Raw genomic sequence first — 17,125 nt, forward strand, 5'->3', positions numbered from 1 at the left:
GGTTAGGTGCCTGCTGTGTGCTAGGTAGTGTGATTTACACACATTTTTTACTAAATCCTACGTCTGCCTTATCCCTCATTTATAGGTGGGGCATCTGAAGCCCAGAGACATTAAGCGACTCGCCCAGCAGGGTGAGGAGAGCTGCACCGGCACACTGGGACTAACGTACCAGGTTTGTTAAAGCTCAGGTTAGGGGGATGATAAGCTTGGAAGGAATTCCAGATGGCTTTTTCAGATCATACAAGACAGCAGTTAGCCTGTGCTCTTCTCCAGAGCAGACCTGAAACGACAGCACGGCAGGCACTTGTCTGTCCTCACCCCTCTTGCTTCCACTCTCTGGCAGTCCTAGGGCGAAGGCAGCTCTCTAGATGTTTATACAGGTCATGGACTGTTTTCTGTGGACCATTTCTCTAGGTTACCTCGGTGTCACTACTGGGGGGCAACCATCATCTTTAGCTTCTTCCTGAGGTTCTGTCTTCAGTAGAGGAAACCTTTTTGCCCTTCACTTCCAAAAACCTAACTGCCGTTCCTTCTGAGGGGGCAAGGCAGATGCACAGCTCAGTCTCCACCCAATCTGCAGACACTGAAGACTATGGGGCACCTTGTGGTGCCACATTCTGTTATGAGGACATGTTGCCTCAGGGACTTCCATAACCATCCCCTGGTGTCTCTGTCTACTGGTCTCTCTACTATGCATGTGTTCTCCTGGCTTGAGAATGAGTGGGGTGTGTGTGTGTGTGTGTGTGTGTGTATGTTTTGTGATGAGCAGGGCATTGATGTTAACAGACTGACTATAACCCCAGACTCTGTGGTCCCCTCAGCAAACACACACTCAGCAGCTATGATGGGCCAGATACCATGCTAGGTGAATCAGACACGGTCCCTGTCCTCTAAAAAGCTTATAAAATAGTAAGAAGAGACAGGTCTGTATACCAGTAAGTACAATAAATGGTTAATTAAGGAGGTAGGTGATCTGTTCCTTCTGTAGATGATAGAATTTCCTTAACTGCGAATGGAAAAAGCTAGATGCTGCATCTATAACAGGTCTAGATCCCTCCATCCCAGAGAGGGTTGCCCACAGCTTGATCATCATGCCATGTTGGCACTAAACTCTATAGCTAAGTTTCTGAAAGGCATGACAGCCACTCAATCAGCAACTTGCTCTTTGTCAACAAGTGCCTTTTTGGCAGGCTGCAGCCTTGAAAGTGAACATTTTGCCAGTTCTGGGCTCTGGGATGATTATACTCTTGTCCCAGGAGTAACTAGGGGTGACTATCCAACTATCCCCAGGCTTTAGCATGTCAATATTCTATTTTATAGGTGGGGAAACTGAGGCTCAGAGAGGCTCAGCAACTTGTCCAAAATTATACAACTTATAAGCAGAAAAGCTGGGCTTTGAATCTAGCACGTCAAAACCTTACTCATTATCATTAGACCACACTGGAGCATAAAGCTAGCTTCTAAGTTCCTTGTTGCATCCTTTATTAAATCTGCATAAACCAGACAAAATATCATTGCTCTGAAGACATAAACTTCATTTCCTTCACTCCTGGGCTGCAGCAGAGGGTGGCAAACTTTTTCTGTAAAAGGCTGGATGTCAAATGTTTTAGGCTTTGTCGGTCATAAGATCTGTTGCAACTACTCAACTCTGTGGTGGTACCATGAAGGCGGCCATAACTAATGCATAAATGAATTATGTGTGTGACTTAATGAAATATGAGTGTGACTGTGTATCAATAAAACTTTATTTGTAAAACCAAGCAGTGGGCTGGATTTGTTCTATAGGCAGTAGTTTGCCAATTCCTGGTCTAGACCAAGAAGAGGACTCTTAACTGATGTGAGCAGCCATATATTCTTAATCTAACCTTAAGGGTTTTTTTGGTGTGTGCAAGTGTGTGTATCTTACTGAACGTGTCATCCCTGCAACTAAATAACTGAATAAAAGTTCTGGCAAAAGTCAGGAAATGCTGGTCACAGTCCTGATGTTCCTGTGTTATGCCTGACAATGCATGTTTCTATGCAGGACCTTGTTCAGCCGATTCATCATTCAACAAGCGAGTCGTTGACAAAACTCTCTTGCCTCGCCAGAGCTGAACAATAGTCTGAGCTTGTGTTTTGGCAGAACCACACAGGGAAAAATTTCCTGGCTTGTTAATGGCACTGGGATTTCCTCCACAAAGTGGAACAGGTGGGTACACACCAGTGCCAGCCTTTGGCATCCAAGACCAGGTTACATCTCAGGGAAGGACTCTTAGAGACACTTCTAGTTTAATCCCCTTATCAGATGGGGGAACTGAGATCCAGAGAGGGGAAGTGGCTTCTCCCAAATGCAATCTTCTAGTAGCCAAGGGGGAAAAAAGGAGGAAAGATGAGCAAGTTTCTAAGATAAACTCCATTTTTAAAATTCATATATAGGTACTCCTGCATTGATTATTAGTCTACTGTCAACCCCTGTCTGGTACAAAGCAAGTTGGGATTTTATTAAAATGCAGATTCTGATTCAACTGGTTTGGGGTGGGGCCTGAGATTCTGCATTTCCAGCTAGCTCCTAGGTAATGCCGATGTTGCTGGACAATGGACTGCACTTTGAGTAGTAAGGGGCCAGAATACTAATCTACCATGATTGGGTTGTAGGAAATAAATCAAGAGTCTACCCTCCACCATCTGATGGGGCTTGGGACTGAGTCATATTGCTGGCACCTGGCAGGCCAGAAATGAGGCCTGGTGCTTGTTTATGTGGCCAACAAGGCACCCTCTGCATCTTTTGTTGTTAAGCACATAAGATTGAGTTTCTTCCTGGGCTCTGCCCCTACACACAGTCTGTAACCTGCCTGGCAATTTTTCCCAACACTGCAGCTTCCAGCTAAGGCTCCTCTCTGGATGTGCTCCCTTCCTCAAGGGCCATATATTATTTCTCATGCCCTTAATATGATGTAAGGACTTGCACATCTCTATCAAGTCTGCCTCTGTGCCATACAGCCAGGACTTCTTTAACAGCAGGTCTGCCACATCTGGCCACTGTCTTAAAATTTTTGCCCCAACCTACTCTGTTCATCTCACATGAATTTTCTCTTGATCATCCTGGTTTCATACCTCATGAGATGTTCTCCTGGTCACTCTTGCCTCACTCTTTATACCTGACATGCAGCCCTGCCTTTCTGGTTTTAATTGACTCCTCTTCTGGTCAGTGGTTTGAATTCTTTCTCTAGTTACGCAGCCGTGAGTGAACATCCTCCCAGGCTTGTCCAGCCCCCAGTATGCTTTGCCTGTATGCATTCTCTTGGGATTCTGATGGGCTTGCCCTGATCCTGTGGTGAACAGGGTCTGGCAATGGCTGGAATCCTGATGTGATTGTTTTAATCTCTTCAAAATGTCTGGAATATATGTGTCAACCTGACCTGGAAAATCTCCTGTGGCTTGGACTTTCTTCAGATGTCAACCTGACATGTTGGACATTCTCTTGCTCTTCATCCTTAGTTGTTTTTTTTTTTTTTTTTTAAGAATTATGCAGATTCTTTATTAGTCAATAGGATAGTTCTGATTAAGAACAGGTTACTATTTAAATAATTTTCCTTTGTCTCCATTGGCCGTTTCTTCAAAAACTTTATAGTTGTTTCCAACATGGTCTTTGGTATTCTGTAACATGTTGTACTAGCAAGTACTAAGGTTTGGAAGAGCAAATAATTTTTATCTTGCAGGTCATCTACAGTCCAGTGGGAGTGGCTGCCTCAATCTCTGTACTGAGAAGCAGCCTGACCCCTTATCCAGGAAGGCTCAGTAACACCTACATTAACGACATCTGAGCCTGACACCCCATTTGGTGTCTTGGCCTGCCCACCCAGCTGCCCTCGCAGCCCCCAGCATCTACTTCTGTCCTGCCTGGTCCTGGCTTTTGTCTTCTACCCACTTATCCTGATTACAAGGATCCAGCATTCTCTTGCCTGGGTCACCTTGATTATGGCAGGGTGACCTATCTCTGAAGGGCCAATTCTAACCAAGAAGAGGCATCACTGATAAATAAATCTCAATAACTTTCAGCACTAATGGAAAAATTTAAGCTGTGTCACAAACTTGTCAATTGCAATATATATTAATTTACAGAGCATAATTGGCCTGAAAAACCTGTTTTATCAACTTAAACAATGACCACCACGCAGGGTTTCAGGAAAACAGGCCATTTTTATCATACCTCCCACTTGAAAAATTCATCCTATAGACCACCAGACACAAATCCTGGATTCTTTGATCTGGAAGGCATGGAAAGGATTATTTATCTTTAGGCTAAAGCTTTTGTTTTCCAGGTGGGAAAACTAAGGCCCGAGTGGATAATATTGATGATTATAGTAAAACATAATGTTCATTGACAGTGTATTGTGTACAAGGTACCATTTGTTCTAGGCCCTTTGAATACATACATTCATTTTAATCCTTACTATCAGTATTACCCCCATTGTGCAGAGTGGGAGCTGGTGAGTAAGTGGCCTGTCTGAGGTGGCACAGCTGATTAGTGGGAGGACGGGGACTCAGACCCAGATCATCCAACCACAGATCCAATATGCTCCTCTCATTTTTTTAATACTTACCCCCCTGGAATCTAGATTTCTCTTTCTGCTTGTGAATTCCATAGAGGGACAGGAGGGACAATTCTGATAATTCTCTCAACTTAGTTATGGTGTCCTCGGTGGCCCAGGTGGGTAAAGTGAAATTGTGAACACTCTGTGGCAAAGAAAAAGGAAGAAACTGTATGTGTATTTTTATTTATGACTGCTTTCTTTGTTCATTTAAAACATTTTCCATTATCCCACAAGAACTATCGGGGCCAGTCTATCTTGTCCTGCCATTTCTTTCTAAGAAGACTTTATATTGTGATAAGCAGTGGTATTGATTTTCGGAAGAAAAATTTTGATAAACAAATTTGCCCCTTCCTACCAACTCCATAGCATTTGGCTTAACTCAGGGTCAACGGGTGATTCATATTTTGCAGAGGAGGAGTGCAGGAGGGCAAGAATGTACCTCATTCCTTTAGGAAAGGGTTAGAAATCTTTCTATGAGCCTTTGGGAAAGATAAAAGCTGACAGGGTTAGATGATGTTCCCTTAAAAGCTGAATGACCTGCCTGAGAGGCCAGGTAGAAAAGGCAATGTATTTCTGGAGCCTCCAATAATATATATCCACTCCATCAACTTCTGGTTCACTCGCTCTTGGGGAAAGTCTGCACTTTACACACAGGAGGTACTTGGTATTTTAAATGGATGAATTGCAAGCAGGTCAGGTAGAGACCTTGTGCCAATATTTTTTACCCATCAGGAAGAGTCGCTTAGGAATCCCCCAGTTTCAAAGCCAGGATTGAGAGAGAGAGGAAGAGTGAGTTCATGAAAGAGGAGACCACAGTGAAGTGACCTATGGACAAAGTAAGTGAGAGAGATGTGAAAAAGTACCACATAACATGGCCACATTTCAGAATAGCTCAGATCAGACTGTAGTAAGGACAAAAAAAAAAAAAAAAATCAAGACTGGAACTAAAATGTGAGCTCTTGTTTCCATTGAAGAATCGTTTATAAAGCCAACAAACCTTCACAGAAACCTACCATAGATGATAAAGTGAAAATACTGGGAAGTAGCATGTGGCTGGGTCAATTAACTCTATCACAGAGGGGCAAACTGTGTCCTCTGTTACTGAGACAGAACTACAGGAGTAATTACCACCCCCTAGACTCTCATGGTGACTTCAAAATCAGAAGTGGGTATGAGTCAGGTGGGTGATCAGGATCTTGCCCAGGATTTAGTGAATGGGCTGGGAAAACAGGAATAGAGAGTTCTCCTTTTGGCCAGAAGGTGGAGCATGGTGAGTGAAAAAACACCATGTAGCCTTGAAAAACAATCAGAATTTTTCTAGCCACAAATGCATTGCACAGCAAGGAAGGGGTTCTTTCTTTCTATATATATATTTTATTATTTCAGCATATTGTGGGGGTACAAAAGTTTAGATTACGTATATTCTCCTTGCCCCCCCCCCCACCCTCTTGATAAGCAAATTTCAATAGCCTGGCTTACTGTTGGCTTGCTTATTTCTGTAGCCACAAATCCAGGTAATTTTTTTCCTGTTACTGTATAACAATATTGCTTTTTTCATTAAAACCTATACGACAGAGCCCAGGGTTCTTGAGTGACTGCAAGACAAATAAGTGGTGACACATAGAAGTGAAGCAATTTTGCTTGCAATTTTCTAAAGGGTGAAAAATAATGGAGAGAAAAAACAAGAAATCAGGATTTTCAAGTTAATATGAGGAAGTCTTGATTTATGTTTCAAGGTCAAAGGAAGTATAAGTACTACTACATCTGTAAAAAAGAGAAAGAAAATGTATTTATCTGTTTCAAAATAAACATAAATCATAAAATTATATTGAAAATTAACCTTAGATATATATATATTTTTTTACCTCACAATATAAGGGGTCGTAGATTTTACTCCAAATTCCAAAAAGGTCCTGGCTATGGAATCCTGAAAGTTTTAGCAAGGTTTCTATAAAATCCTGAAACACAAACAGAGAAAAAATATTTCTACACTAGGGTTTCTCAGCTTCAGCAGTATTGATATTTTGGGCTGGATAATTCTTTGTTGTGGGGGGCTATCCTGTGTATTGTAGAATATTTCACAGTATCCTGGCCCTCTACCCACTAAATGCCAGTGGCATTCATGATCTTCTAGTAGTGTAACCCCAAATGTCTTGATATTGCCAAATGTTCTATATGAGGCAAATTTGCCCTTGCTCTTCACAAAAAGTGCACCAGTAATATTGGCTATGATAATGCCAACCCCCAAAATATTATACACACTAATCGATCACTTCTCATTACATTTAAAATGCAGATAAATGCTGGCTTATTGTCACATGTTCCTAGTTTGTGCTGGAATCGGACTGAAGTGCACTGCCTCAAATTCTTTTTGGAAGTAGGGGAAGTATAATGCATATGTAAATGAATGTCCCAGGTGAGAAGGGAAAGCATATCTCAGGCAGAAGCATCCCAGGAAAATACAACAGAAACGGGACCTGGTCTCTGGCTATAAACATGAAATCTGGACGGAATACCAACATTTTATTAGGCTCTGTATTATTCTTGGATTGCCACAATAATAACCGATGTCCAGCGATCTGACTGCTGAAATTGGCAGCAATCTTTGGGAAGCCTTTTGCTGACATTGTCTGTCTGATGGATAAATTTTCTAGGGAACTACAATTTGCCAATATTAGCTCCAACAGATTTCCATAAAATAAATAGAAATAATTGTTAAAGAGCTCCTGCTACCACCTCCCTAAACACAAAAGCTATAGAGCCAGATGATTTCATGGAGGAATTCTACCAAGCTTTCAAGAATAAATTATTCTAAAGCTATTTTAACTGTTCTGGAGCATAGAAAAAGAAAGAAAACTTTATGAATTAAGTATAACATCGACACTGACAAAGATTGCCCTCAAAATAAACCTATAGTTCAATGTCACTTGTAAATATCAATGTAAAAGGTATAAGTAAATATTAATATTAGCAAATAACTCAATGTCACATTAAAATAAAGAGTTTTGATTTGAGAAATATAAAGATTGTTCAATATTAGTAAATCTATGGATATAATTAAACATAGTAATTGATCCAAGGAGAAAAATAACTTGATTATATTAAAAATGTTAAAAAGATGTTTCAGATAACTAAACAATCAATATTTATTTAAAGAAATACTCAAGAAAATAGAAAAGATGGACACTTCCTACCTTGATAAAAATATTTCTCTTCTGGTTCAAAAGCCAGCATACTTAACAGGAAAAAACTTTTAAAATCGGGAATAAGACAAGAACGCCTACTACCAACACTGCCAAATAACATTGTGCTGTAAGTACTAGCCAAAAAGAAAGAAACAGAGGTATAAATTTTGGAAAATTAGAGGTAAACCATTATTGTTTTCAGATATGGTAAATATGAAAGAAACTTAAATTTATAAATTTAATATGACCCTAACAAAACACTAAAAATCAAAAAATAATATTTTTGGAACTAGACAAGTTGATCCTAAAGTTCACAAAGAAAATTAAAACATAGCTGTGAAAACTCAGGAAAAGTAGCACAATGAAGGATGGCCAACCTTTTAGATACTAAAACATATAAAATCTTAATAATTAAAAACGTAGTTTTGGCTAGTAAGGACAATTAAATAGAATAAAAGTTCCAGACATAGATTCCACATATGTGGAAATTTTAATATGTAATAGCTTAAATTAGTAGGAAATGATGAACTATTCAATAAATAGTGATAGGGCAATTAGATAATCTGGGTAAAAACTTAAGCAGGATACCTACCTCATACCTAACATTGGTATAAACTGTAAATGGACATAATATATAAATGAGAAATGAAGCTGTAGTAGAATTAGAAGAAGGCATTGCAGACTTCTTTTATAACCTAGGAGTGGGGAAGGTTTCTCTAAATATGACTCAAACTATAGCAGCCATATAAAAGTACATTGATACACTTACAACCTATATGGTAAGAACACCGTAAGCAAAGTCAATAAGCAAACAAACAAACAAACAAACAAACCCCCCCCATATCACAGAAATGTTAAAATATATTTAAAAAGCTCCTAAAAAACTTACAGAAAAAAACCCAATAATCCAAAAGAAAAATAGACAAGGGATAGGAAAGGAAGTGACATTGAACTAGATGAAGATACCTAAGCTCATTGTCATAAAAGTACTAGAGTACAATGTTGTATAATAGTGATAATAGTGGGCTTCCTGGTCTTATTCCTGATTTTAGAGGGATGCTTCTTTTTTTTTTTTATTATTTTTTATCATCTTATTGTTATGGGGGATACAGAATTGCAAGTTACATACATTGCCCATGTACCGCCTTCCCCCCCCCCCCCCCCCCCCCCCCGCCGAGGGATGCTTCTAATGACACTGTTTTTCACTTATGAGATTGGCAAATATCCCCAGCGCTGTCCACACACTGTTGACAAGGCTGTGGAGAAACAGGCGCTTTCATGCTGTGCTGACAGGAGTAGAAAATGGTAAAGCCTCTTTGGAGGGTGATTTGATATTTCAAATCGACCCAGAATGTCTACTTCTGGGAGAGTATCCCACAGATATTCTTTTGAAATTATTTAGATGTACAAAGCATTCATACAGATTATAAAAATAAAAGATTGGAAATGGCCCACTTTTCCACAATAGGGGCTAGTTAAATAAATTATAGTATGTCCATAAATACAAATAGTACACTTTTGTAAAAAATAAAGAAAGAAAGAAAATAAGGAAATGCTTTATGTACAGATATAGAAATATTTCCAAGATATTTTGTTAAGTGGGAAAAAACCCACAAAGTTACCTAACTCTGTGACTAGTATACCACTTTTGCGTAACGAAAGAGGAAACTATCAGAATATATTTGTATTTGTTTGTATATGCATAAAGAAACTGGAAGACTACATAAGGAAATAATGCCAGTGGTTACCTGTGGGGTCATTGAGAGATTTTCCACTGTATTCCTTTTTATATTTTCTGACTTTTGGACCATATGAATGTATTAATGATGAAAATGATTATTTTTAAAAATGCAAAGCATTATATCTTCCTTTTGTATAGTCCTGAAAGGGTGTATTTCACAAAGAAACATGGAAACAAAAAAGAATATCCTTTGTATATGAAGTATAATAGTCCCAGCACCTCAGCTGTGATAAGGCAGGTGATTTTAGACTTGCATTTATTCTCATCCAGCCACTCACTTGCACCTGGTTCCTTTCAGGGCTACAGGTACAGGATTAGAAATCAATCAAAACCCAGCTTCTGCACTGGTTTGTGGCCCCCGCACAGGGAAGGGGATCAGGGAGGGATGACTTCCCTCATTAAATATTCTAACCCTTTGCTATAGCCAGCCACCAACAGACACATTCATCCCATACTTTTAAGAAGCCGAAGCTTCATCCTTTGTCTTGGCCCTCACACTCACGTAGACCACTAAATACTACTCCTTTTTTTTTTTCAGCTCATTATGGGGGTACAAAAGTTCAGGTTATATATATTGCCCATGTCTCCCCATCCCCCTGAGTCTGAGCTTCAACTGTGTCCATTCCCTAGACAGTGCACATCGCACTCATCATGTAGGTATGCACCCATCCCCTGCCCCTACCCCCATCCTCCCCAGTCAGAACTTCAAGCGTGTCCATTCCCCAGGCAGTGCGCATCGCACTCATCAAGTAGGTATACACCCATCCCTTCTCCCCAGCCCCGACCTCTGTCCGATATCCAATTGGTGTTAATCCCAAATGTGCACTCAGGGAAACCAGTTTGCTGGTGAGTACATGTGGTGCTTATTTTTCCATTCTTGGGATACTTCACTTAATAGAATGGGTTCCAACTCTCTCCAGGTGAACCAAAGAGATGCCATATCACCATTATTTCTAATAGCTGAGTAATATTCCATGGTATACATATACCACATTTTGCTAATCCATTGATGAATTGATGGGTATTTGGGTTGTTTCCACATCTTTGCAATGGTGAATTGTGCTGCTATAAACATTCGGGTGCAGGTGTCTGTTTTATAGAATGACTTTTGTTCTTCTGGGTATATGCCCAATAATGGGATTGCTGGATCGAATGGTAGGTCTACTTGAATCTGTTTAAGGTATCTCCATATTGCTTTCCACAGGGGTTGCACTAGTTTACAGTCGCACCAGCAGTGTATGAGTGTTCCTGTCTCTCTGCATCCACGCCAACATGTATTGTTTTGGGACTTGTTGGTAAAGGCCATTCTCACTATACTACAAGGCTGTGATTATAAAAACTGCTTGGTATTGGCACAAGCACAGGGACACAGACCAGTGGAACAGAACAGAAAATCCAAATATAAAACCATCCTCATATAGACATCTAATCTTTGACAAAGCAGACAAAAATATACTCTGGGGAAAAGATTCCTTATTTATTAAATGGTGCTGGGAAAACTGGATATCCACATGTAGAAGACTAAAACAGGACACACAGCTTTCACCTCTCACAAAAATCAAATCACAGTGGATAACAGACTTAAACCTTAGGCCGGAAACTATTAGAATTCTAGAAGAAAATGTAGGAAAGACTCTTATAGACATTGGCCTAGGCAAAGAATTTATGAACAAGACCCCTAAGGCAATCACAGCAACAATAAAAATAAATAAATGGGACCTGATCAAATTAAAAAGCTTCTGCAGAGCCAAAGAAACAGTCACGAGAGTAAACAGACAACCTACAGAATGGGAAAAAATTTTCGCATACTACACATCAGATAAAGGACTGATAACAAGAATCTATTTAGAACTCAGGAAAATCAGTAAGAAAAAATCGAACAACCCTATCAAAAAGTGGGCAAAGGACATGAATAGAAATTTTTCAAAAGAAGATATAAAAATGGCTAACAAACATATGAAAAAATGTTCAACATCTCTAATCATCAGGGAAATGCAAATCAAAACCACAATGAGAATACTACTACTTTTTAACCTTATAAGGATGCAGCCTCTTCTGGAATTCCTCTGATTTCAAAGTCTCACTCTCAAGTTCTTGAAAACGAGGGCAGTTCCTGAAAGGCAGGTATAGCAACTGAGGACAAAAGAAAGATCATAAGAAATTTATTAGTCAGGAGAACTTTGCTTATGAAGTTGCAGCAATATTTTAAGCCTCATCAGGTCCAAAGCAACCTTAATAAAAGATTCAAATGTGTTTTGACCTTAATGGAAATTCTAAAATTGAAGGGAAAAAGACAAACATCCTTAGGTTTTAAAATAGCAGGATATGTACCCAGAACTGAAAACCTTTATTTTTCTTTCATAAACTTGCCTAACAGGACTGTGCTGTTGGTAAATATTCACACTTCCTGGTTTTCCATGTGAATGATCACTGTTATCTTGCTTCCTCCCCAACCTCTTTCATTTCTAGCACTGGGTGCACGTCTGTGTGCACATGTGCACACGCACACACACAAGGATGGAGAAATGAATTGGAGGTTCTGGAAAGAACCTTAAGAGATCAATTTAGTGTTCACTGACTTCAGTTATTGCAGATTTACAGATTTTTGAAATAAGGATATATATTAAATATATAGAAAAATATTTTTTAAAGATTTCTATGAGGACAAAGTGATCATCCTAAAATGAGTTTAAATTTGACAATCTTTTGTAGTTTTAAATATAACCCACAGGTTGGTAACTCCCAAGTCTATTTTGTTGTCCTCACTTTCCATCTGTGGGTAGTTCTGTATTTCTAGCTCTTGGTAGATACCACTAATTTGGATGATTCTCTTCTTCCTCAAATTTAACATGCACAAACTTGAACTAAATTTCTTCATTTTTAACCATTTCCTCTTTGTAATTCCTCTACTTTTGCCAATGGCAAAGTCTATAACCTGCTTCATAGACTAATCACTTTTGTCTGTCTACTTTTAAAATATATCCAAAAAGACCTATTTTCTTGGCCAGGCGTGGTGGCTCACGCCTGTAATCCCAGCACTCTGGGAGGCCAAGGCGGGAGGATTGTTTGAACTCAGGAGTTCGAGACCAGCCTCAGCAAGAGCGAGACCCCGTCTCTACTAAAAAAATAGAAAGGAATTATCTGGACAACTAAAAATATATATAAAAAAATTAGCCGGGCATGGTGGCACATGCCTGTAGTCCCAACTACTCGGGAGGCTGAGGCAGGAGGATTGCTTGAGCCCAGGAGTTTGAGGTTGCTGTGAGCTAGGCTGACGCCACGGCACTCTAGCCCTGGGCAACAGAATAACACTCTGTCTCAAAAAAAAAAAGAAAGAAAAAAAAAAGAAAACCTATTTTCTTTATCTTCAGTGTCCTCTCCCAGTCTGAGCCACCACAACCTGCATTTCAACTACTGCGATATTATCTTATTTGGTCAACTGGCATCCATTCTTTCTGCCTTCACATCTCATTTTCCACGTAGCAGCTACAGCGACCCTTTTTACTATTTAAACACTAACCTTTTTTTAAAGCATCAATCAGATCAAATCACTTGGTGGTTCATGACCTTCCTTGGCTTTCCATTTTATCTGGAATAAAATCCAGACTCACTACCGTGACTTGCAGGAGTCTACATGAGTTGCCCCCTAGCAATCTCGCTGCTCTACTTTCCTATTACTTGTCCTCTCACTGCCCTCCAGCAACGCTGTGAGCCTTCTAACTGTCCCCTGAACACGTAGGCCTAGGATCTCTGCATAACGTGTTCCTGCCTGCGTCACTCCCCAGCGGACACCACCTCAGCTCTCCTAGCCATCCTGCGCCAGCCACTATCGTATTAATATTAACTTGTTTTATTTCCTTCAAGGAACTTATCACCATCTGAAGTTATTTTATTTATTTACTTCTTTATCATCTATCTATTTCCTATGAAATATTAAACTCAATGAGAGCTAGGATCTTTTTGTTAACTGCTGTATTGTCAATGCCTAGAACAGGGTTTGGCATATAAGTAGCTACTCAGAAAACATTTATAAGTTGCTTCCTGTCTGTCATTTCTGATTCTGTGTCACCTTACCTTACCTTGATTTCATTCCTCTAACATGTTTTACCATCTAATTTCAGTCCTTTATTTCTTTTTACTTCAATAGTTATTCTTGAAGGCTCTAATGCCTTTTCCTTCAAAGCCACTGTCAGGCAAATAAATGCCTCAAAGCACCATAAGCATATGTGTGTAATATGGAAGAATGTATACAGGTTTCTTTTATGTCTGTTGCTTTAAGTTTAAATTTCCCTGCATGGCTTTCAAATTTTTATATAGGAGAAAAATGATATTATTGAGGAAAAAAGCAGAAGACTGTTTATTAAAAAGCTTGGGTTTTAATTAATCACTTAACCTCCCTGAACTTCAGTTTTCTCATCCACAAATTGTCAGGCTGAAAGTAAACAGAATAACTGCCCAGATAACCGTCCAGAATTTTGCAGTGTACAATGTCTTTTCTGTTTCTCAACTGATGACTTTCACAAATCCTTAAGCAGAAGTTAGGTAAGTACAGTTGTTCCCATTTTACAGAAAAGGAGATTGAGGTGTAGGGAGGTTACTCAGAGTCATAGAACTGAAGTGGTAATTGACTGTCAGACTCAGGTTTTTCAATTTCAAATCCAGACCTTCTAATTTCACACTTCCTTTCTCTCAGCTCAAGATTTCTTCTGGCTACTAAATTTGGATTCTCCAATCTGCACCCAACATAGCCATTCAATCTTATTTTCATTCTTGCTAAATATAAACTCTGGACACAGAATAACTAGGACTGTGCATATTCACTCAGTGCCATGGTTTTGTGCTTCCTTCTCCTCTCCTACCCCTCCCGTGAGGTCTGGTTCAAGTTCCCAGTCTCTCCGCAAAGACTTGAGTGACTGCCCTGGGGCAGCTCCCGGTATGTCTCATTCTGTGAATTCATCCGGCACAGACAGCTTGCACTTGCAATCATCGCCCACCACCCTGTAGTGTCTTCTACCCGCTTCTCACATACTGACCTGGTTTCATCAAACAAGTTATGAATTAGGGAAGAAACTTGGCCTCACATTTCACCATAGCACTTAGCACAGCTAAGGGAATAACCTTGTGTTAACTGATTTTGTTAGATTTCTTAATTGATATTAGAATTTTTTTCACCTTAGTGAGTAGGAAGCTGGAAGTCATAGGTAGATAATGTTGCTTTCTTCTCTCTCCCTAACTCTCCCTGTTTCTCTCTTCCTCTTATTACAGCACATGCATTCTCTTTACCATTTAATTACTATCATTCAGGATCAGGGTTAAATAGCTACCTTGGTTTATAATTAGCTAAATGTGGTGCTGGGATCCAGTCTTTATCTCTGAAAAAGACTGTGGTAAAAGAGATTTTTTTTTTATTTTTGGAAGAAAATATTTATAAATTCTTAAGACCACAATCATAATATTTCACTGCTGATTCTGTGAAGGAAAGAGATATAAATAACTCATCCTGTCTTTTCAAGAAACACTAGAAAAGTGGTTGGAGTAGATGGACCTCCAGTGAAGTTGACAGAGGGCAGTTTCTATAAAGCATTTGGGAAAAATCCTTAAGTCATTGGATGCAGCAATTTAGTCAAATTTCTAGGAGTACTAGCAGGACAAAGAGGATAGTAACCTACTCCAGAGATCACTGGGCAAAGGGCTGGGTCCAGCAGTCAGGCTAAGCTTCAGCCATAAAGAGATGAGATGGTCATGCCTATGATGTGACTGCAGGGAAATTAGGAAAGGATTCTTTGTCTCAAACTATTTCATTCATATAGTCTTATGTTCCAAACCTGGAAGATTAGATTTATTTATCAGGAAGCATGGCTTATGGAACTGGTTCTCAAACTTGGCTCCCACTGGAATAATCTAGAGCAATTATTTAAGAAATACTGATGCCTGGGTCTCACCCTCAAAGATTCTGATTTGTTATGGGGAATGTCCTGGGCATCAAGGTTTTTTTTTTTTTAAAAAAACTCACCAGGTGATTCTAATATTCAGCTAAGTTTGAGGACCACTATTTTGCAGGGAAGAAAATTGCTCTGGAATGAAATAGGCCTAGTTTTAATCCTGGAGGTGAGGCTTGCCAGACATGTAGCTCTGGACCAATTTTCTTTGTCATTTAACTTCCCTGAGCACTTATTTCCCTCACTATAAAAGGAAAACAATAATATTGTCCATTCAAGTTTGTTATGAAAGTTAAATATGATGACACGTATAAAATTTTGGGCATCAATTATGCACTCAAATCTTTCTTTTTTCCTCTGGGATCTTTCATGAAGGGAGGAGTGTTTGGTAGGTATAGAGAACTTTGGATGTTCTGGGGAGGAAAAAAAACCTGTGTGGGGCACCAAAAGCCTGGGTATTGAAGGCAGAGCACTGGGAGGGGTGTGTGTGTGTGTGTGTGTGTGTGTGTGTATGTGTGTGTAAAATGGAAGGGGCCAACTGCCAAAAGTTGAAAGAGTGGCAAAGCAAAGTGGATGATAAAGATCCAAAGAAAAATTCGATTCCTACTCTCAGTTGCCTAGGACTTTCCATGTCCTATATTGTCCTTTGCACTTTGATTTAAGAAAGAATTAAAACTGTATAGCCCAAGGAATGTTCAGACTTCCAAATCCACAAGTACTGAGCAGCCTGCCTTGCACCCTTCAGGCACATGTGGAATTTCCCAATTTTCCTAGTATACTGACCCGATCTTCAGGAAGAGAGACTGTGTGCACGGGGATGGGCTGCCAGAGCAGGCTGGGGTTCCAGATGCTGGTACCTTCTGGGGGAAACAGGGCTGCAAGGTTTGCCATGGCACTCATCAAGGTCCGGTCAACATCTGTGCTTCGAATATAAATCTAGAGCAGAAAAATCAAAACAGAAGTCAACGTAGAGGAAACATGAGGAGTTTTTTCCTGTGGAGCTGACAAGGTATTAGAGAAAGGGCAGGACACCCATATTAAAATATTAGCAAACATTGTCATCACATCATAACCATAATATCTGTTATGGAACAAGTAATATTATCAGCATGCCACGGTACAAAGCAACCTGGTAGACCAACAATTGAATTGACAAATGAGACCAATTAAGTGGAGGCTTCTTGCCAAGATAAGGTATTTACATAGGTGCACATAACATTTTGAACATATATTCAGAATATTTTAGAAGCAAAATAATTGTATAAAGAGGAGTACATTTGTAAACAAGATCTCTGACTTGTATAGGTTCCTTTGAAAACAGGCAAAGCACTTTTACATATGCATAATTATTTTAATTCTTTCAAGGATCAAGCTTCCCACTTTTGGCTCCCCAACTTGCCTGTTGGTGTTTATAGGACTCATTCAAGAATTTTCTGTATCTTTTTCTTATATACTGTCCAAATTCATAATGCTGCTTTATGCCTAGCTATGGGAAAAAATAAAAGCAAAAGAAAGTTTTATGAATCACATTATCATAGAAATTTGTCTCATATCAAATTTATATGGGTAAACAACAGTATGTTTTAGTAGTTCCACAAAAACAACACATATTTAAATAAAAATGAGAAAAGAAAGCTGTAGTGTTTAATCATGGCTCCCTGAGGAAACTTATTCGTCTTCATTAAC

General features: G+C 39.4%; 1 protein-coding gene across 3 annotated transcripts in view; it reads right to left on the reverse strand.

The window, feature by feature from the left end:
* The window catches only part of ACP3 (acid phosphatase 3), a 48,730-nt gene that overhangs the window by 17,042 nt on the left and 14,563 nt on the right, over positions 1-17,125 (reverse strand). Inside the window, exons 3-7 of one of the 3 annotated variants that reach the window (XM_069473237.1) lie at positions 16,839-16,925; positions 16,223-16,375; positions 11,535-11,633; positions 6,440-6,532; positions 4,584-4,716 (exon numbers count right to left, since the gene is read on the reverse strand). In XM_069473237.1, the coding sequence (XP_069329338.1) occupies positions 4,584-4,716; positions 6,440-6,532; positions 11,535-11,633; positions 16,223-16,375; positions 16,839-16,925 (565 nt within the window). The remainder of the gene's footprint in view (positions 1-4,583; positions 4,717-6,439; positions 6,533-11,534; positions 11,634-16,222; positions 16,376-16,838; positions 16,926-17,125) is intronic. The other 2 variants (XM_069473238.1, XM_069473239.1) reach the window with 2 other exon arrangements.

The sequence above is a fragment of the Eulemur rufifrons genome, chromosome 7 (genome assembly GCF_041146395.1).
Source record: "Eulemur rufifrons isolate Redbay chromosome 7, OSU_ERuf_1, whole genome shotgun sequence".
NCBI classification, from domain to species: Eukaryota; Metazoa; Chordata; class Mammalia; order Primates; family Lemuridae; genus Eulemur; species Eulemur rufifrons.